This window comes from Gavialis gangeticus, unplaced genomic scaffold, assembly GCF_001723915.1.
Source record: "Gavialis gangeticus isolate Ggan-Ray unplaced genomic scaffold, GavGan_comp1, whole genome shotgun sequence".
In the NCBI taxonomy this organism is placed as follows: domain Eukaryota; kingdom Metazoa; phylum Chordata; order Crocodylia; family Gavialidae; genus Gavialis; species Gavialis gangeticus.
This window is the reverse complement of record NW_017729011.1, coordinates 76,022-81,306: the sequence shown is the minus strand read 5'-3', so window position 1 is coordinate 81,306 and position 5,285 is coordinate 76,022. Positions and strand designations below refer to the sequence as shown.

Here is a 5,285-nt window from a genome sequence, read left to right as displayed (position 1 = left end):
AGACAGACGGAAGGATAGCAGGGGAGAGGAAGCAAGGGAGGCACTCCTATGGTTTGCATTGCTGCTTCCCTCCCCCAGTTCACACTCCCCACCCCCCATTGTAGGTCCATTCCATGCATTTCCTCACCCTTCCCCACCCCCACTACAATGCAGATCCTCCTCCTCTACTAATGCCACCCACTTGGTATCCTCCTCCACCCCTGCTGCCGTATCCTGGAGGTGAAATCCTGACTCCAAAAGGTCCTGCAACACTTGCCTCCTGGCTGAGTTAAGATCTAGCAGGAGCCAGGCCCATTACTTCCCTGTGATCTCTATTACATCATCGTCTTTGTCCTCATCATTGGAGCTGCATCCCACCTCTGGGACCTCCTGGGATTCAAACTGAGGCACCTGGGACCGAAGGAGGCCCCCGGCCGGGTAACCCGATTGAGGGGACATGTAGCCAGGGTAGGCAGATGCCATGCTCCTGGAAAGGCCGCCTGGCAGGACAGGGGCGGGGAAAGGAGCAAACATCCTGGGCTCGGGCAGGAGTGACTGCGTGAAGGGAAGTGAGTAGTTGGGCAGCATCCCCGTCACAGAGGGGTTGAGCATGAATGGGGGGACGCTGGCTGTGGCTGAGGTAGCAGCAGAGGAGCTGGCTGTGCCAGCTGTCAGCAGAGGGTCAGTAGTCACAGGGAACACCAGGTGAGGGTCTGAGAGAAAATTGGGCAGCTGGTAGTAGGAGGAGCCAGTGCCCATGTACAAGGAGTTTCCTGCTTGGGGGACAAATGGATGGGTTAGGTTGTGGTTTAGAGAGACGGGAGGCATGGTGAACCCACCAGAGACTGGGTACCCGTGTTCCAACGGCTGAACCGCCGTTGGCAGCTGGCGCTTTTTTTGCTGCCGACGGGCATGTTCCTCCGGGGCAGAAGGCGATGTTGATTTGCGCTTGTTGCCCCTCAAGTCCAGTACTGCGTGGCCATCAACATGTTGGCTGGCAGCTGGCAGGGCTGAAGAACCTGAGGGAGCCAAGCAATGGATCCCAGACCGCTGCTCAGCTCCCCGGGCTGCCAAGGGGGCCAGGCTGTCTGTCCGGGCAGGGTGTCCTTGCACTGCGTTAGTGCTGGGGGAGCTGTGGCGAGACTCCCGGGCAGCAGCTGCCTCTGCGTACTGCTGCAGCTCGCTGATGATCTCTGGGCTGTCCGGGGAAATGGGCCGAGTGAGCTCCTCAGTGTTGGGGAGCTTGGGTGAGGAGGCACTGTGTCTGCCGTTGCTCGTGGATTCAAGAGATGGGCCCTGGGAGCCTGGAGATAAGGAGATGGAGCAGGTGAGAATAACAGCCCAGGGAAACATCACGGGGCTAGACAATGAAAGAGAAGGAAGGAACCAACTGGATATAGGGTAACTACGAGACTATTAATAGAGGATCGTCTGGGCCAGGGATGAAAGCAAGTGTCCTGTAACTGCAGGCTTGGGGAGGGCAGCACAGGGATATACACCCTACAGAAACTCCAAGAAGGACAGCACTTGTAAGTGAATCCAAACTAAAGCTCTTGGATTCCCACCTGAGGCAGCTGCTCGATGGTCTTCATTGCTCTTTGGCTTCCCAGTGGTGCGGATAGCAAAAATGCGCCCATCGCTGGTCCGGATGTATGTCCCTGGAACAGAAAGAGAAGTCGGAATCAGAGCCCAGCTTGGGGTGTGCACTTCCACCCACAAGGGAAGGGCAGAACAGAAGTAGGGAGACACCAGCCCCTGATCCCCAAATGTGTCTGATTTCTCTAAGTGCCACCTGGGAGCATTATCTTTAGGCAACACAGTACAGTCACAATGTTGTGCCAGCCTCAAAGATTTACGGACCCAATGAATAAAATATAGGCACCCAAGCTCTGCCCAGCAGAGGGTGGTGCTGGCAACACATTAGTAGCCAGTGGGTCATAATCCTTATAAGCAAAGCAGGCTGCAAAATGCAGGTGCTGAAGCTCCTTTACCATAGAGGACAGCAGCCCTGGGCTGCTTATGGCCCCTGGTAAACACTGGAATACCTTGAGGCAGATGCAGGCTGGTTCTCTCTTGGTGCCTCCTCTCCTCTCCCTCACACCAAAGCACCACAACCCTGCCCTCCCTCAGCTACAAGGCTGCACCCAACAGAACAATCAGAAGTCACTGCAGAACCCAAATCCCTTCCCCTCATCCCACTCCTCTTAAGAGGTATGGACACATTATCAGGTTATTCTTGGCTAAAAGCGACAGCCTTGATACCACTCTCTTGGTCAGTACTGTCTGGCTGTGTATCTGTGCCCATTTCTAGGACACTCATGCACTACTTGCATGTGGTTTCTGCCCCCAGAAACTAGACTGTCCACTCTGTACAACACTGAGTAGGCCTCTTGACTGTTCCTAAGAAACAATACCGTTGCCAATGTTGGGAGGACTTTGGTTTCACAGTGTATGAATTCTCCACTGAGAATGCCCTGTCCCACCTCCAGCTCTGTCAGTCAGCTTCTCCATTGACTGCAGCTGCGTCAGTAGGTTGAGAGCTATCCATTCCCCAAACATGACAGGAAAGAGGGAGACAGTGTAACGAGGGACAAACCTACAGCTCCAAATCTCTCCTGTCCTCTTTGCAAGGGAAGGATGGAGAGGGCTTCAAGAGGAGCAGTCTGGACACATGGATCTGGGCTTTGGAATGGGTGGGAAATAACAGTGCCAGTGGCCTAGTGTCCTTCGTCTCTGTGGGATGGTTAAACTGACAAACTAAATAGCTCTGATCCTTCATAATCCTGAAGCTTTGGAAGAGATTCTCTTTATTAAATGCATCCTGTGGCAGAGCACTGCGAACAGGAACTCTGGTCTCTCGGGGCACTTACTTCTCCCCCAAGAGAGGGATTTACCTTTCGTCCCACGGATTATGTGGATGCTCTCACCAGCACTGATCCTTGCCTGCACATCGGTGGATGTGTTTGTCCCTGGAATCACAATATCTGGTGGGGGCAACGCGAGAACAGTGTTTGTAAAGTTACGCAACAGGCCCACAACAACAGAAAAGGGAGAAAGCCCAGAAGTAAATTTTTTCACCTCACAGTTGGCTCCATCCCGCCTATATCCTGCAAGATGGGAACCCTACCTTTAATTATAAGCAACACAGAAGGATTAGGAACTAGAAGGTAAATCTTTAGAGACAGCCTGAGAGGGCCAGCCCTGGGAGGAGCAAGGCTCAGGAGAAATAAATGACAAGTTGTACCAACACAAGCCCCATTTAAGAAGGGACCTGGGAGGGTGCTGGCAATAGTACAGCTGGAGCTCTGCAGCTCAAGATCCCAAAGTCTTATTCCATCAGCAGTTTGGGACAGATCCTCTGCCCTATTTTGTCTTTGCACAGATGCAATGCAACTCCTCCAGGCACAGGAAAATCCCTAGTGGGTATGGGGGTGTAGAAGGCTCCAAGGCCTCTCCGCCAGTTGCCTAAGGCATAGTGGCTATATAATGGGGTCAGAGGGATGGAGGTCTATATACATCACTATCCTGATGGACCCCATCTCCATGTTCCACAATTCTCTCTCTCAGTCAGGTTCTTGACTGGAAGAATCAATGTGATTTTTCCTGACTCACCTGTAGTGGTGACTATCTTCTGGACAAGGACACCAGCCCGCTGTAGATAGTTGATGGGGAAGTTGACAGCAGGGTTGGAACCAGAAGTTGATCCCGAGCCTACCATTGAAACATGCCGAGGCATCATAGGAATGGGGGTGGACTGAACAGGGCGGACGCTTGCCACTGGCTTGTCTTCACCCTTGTGAGCTGGTCGCCTAACAGGAGAAGGAAGGAGAGGAATGAATTGAGTTATGTGCTTCAAGAGGCAAAGTGAGTCTCTTGTACGTGTGCTGCCGTTTCCAAACAGCATGCGGGGCACTTGGAGGCAGGACCTTGGGTGGCCTGACGCACAGCCACTGCAAGCAGTGCCAGGCCCCCGCAAGTGACAGCCTGAGCAACCCGGTGCTGCCCAAAAGCACACGGCCCTGGGCCGCACCGGGCCCAGCCTGCAACATGCTGCACAGGTGGCACCAGGTCTGAGGCAGCCAGAGCCGCACTGCGCTGCAAGGGGCTCTGCCAGCAGCAGGCCCTGAATGCCCCACAGCCACTGCTGCTGTGGGGGAGCTGTGTGCTTGGGGGGTGGGGGGGCAGTCAGTGTGCTGTGCAGTGGGGCTGTGTGCCCTGTCACCCACAAAACCCACATCCCCAAACCACCCCCATAAACCCGTCACCCACATAACCAGTCCCATACAGCCCCTACAACCTCACCCCCACAAACCCTACACCCACCCCAACCCTCCCACCCTCCAAACTCCACATCCCCCCTACCAAATTTCACACCCTGCATACCCAACTGGCCACTTGGGATGGGAGGGGCCTGCTGATGGCAGCTATGGCTGCAGGGCCAGCTGCCACATTGCAGCCCTGCTGTGCCCACACTGGTGCTGGGACATGCGCCCCAATCTGGGGGGGTCCTGGTCCCAGGAACCCCTCTGGGGTGTGATGGACTGGGAGGAGGGGTGGTGGTGGCTGCAGGGTGTGCGAGAGAGGAAGAGAGAGATGGGGGCAGGGTGGGGGAGCGCTCTGAGCAGGAGAGGCAACCACAGCCAGAATTAGAGCCCCCCCTACTGCCCTAGAAAAGCCTGTGTAGGGGAGACTGGCCTGGAAGGGAAAGAGCTTGACCAGCCCAGTCTCTGAGCCCCAGTCGAGGGCTTCCCACAAACAGCATGAGGATTGCTGGGTCCTGGGCACAGGTGCAGACAGCAAAACAGCAAGGGCTGGCATTTCTCAGAGCCACAAAGCAGCAGGTGGGACAGCTGCAGCTGGACCCATGTCCTGGTACTAGGACGGAGACGCTGCCGGGAGGGAGTTAGTGGGGGCAGGCAGGGGCTGCAGGTCAGGAGTGAGGGGACTAGAGGGGCTGTGGGTTGAGAGTGAGGGGCAAGGGCCGGGGCAGGGCACCAGCATATCAGTGCTGCCAAGTACACTACATCCTGGTGAGTGAAAGGGGCAAAGGCAACTCTGATTTTTCTACATTAAAAAACCAAAAGCAAACACCAAAATGTACAGATATGTAGAATTTTTATTATGATGATAGTGGCACTGGTAGGCTTCCAAATTGCTTCAAAATTGTAAATATATCAATAAAACATTGCCCAACTGATCAATCAATCTCCATATTTTTTTATTTATATATATATATATATATATATATATATATATATATATATATTAGTGGTTTCTTTTTTAATCATGGAAGAACACATTTTGGG

General features: G+C 53.9%; 1 protein-coding gene across 1 annotated transcript in view; it reads right to left on the bottom strand.

Annotated features, from left to right (window-relative positions):
- Nucleotides 1–115: 115 nt before the first annotated feature.
- Nucleotides 116–5,285, bottom strand: part of RAD54L2 (RAD54-like 2 (S. cerevisiae)) — a 52,956-nt gene continuing 47,786 nt past the window's right edge. The window contains exons 19-22 of the mRNA XM_019510322.1: nucleotides 3,592–3,788; nucleotides 2,874–2,963; nucleotides 1,545–1,637; nucleotides 116–1,283 (exon numbers count right to left, since the gene is read on the bottom strand). Coding sequence (XP_019365867.1) covers nucleotides 295–1,283; nucleotides 1,545–1,637; nucleotides 2,874–2,963; nucleotides 3,592–3,788 — 1,369 coding nt within the window. The 3' untranslated portion in view covers nucleotides 116–294. The remainder of the gene's footprint in view (nucleotides 1,284–1,544; nucleotides 1,638–2,873; nucleotides 2,964–3,591; nucleotides 3,789–5,285) is intronic.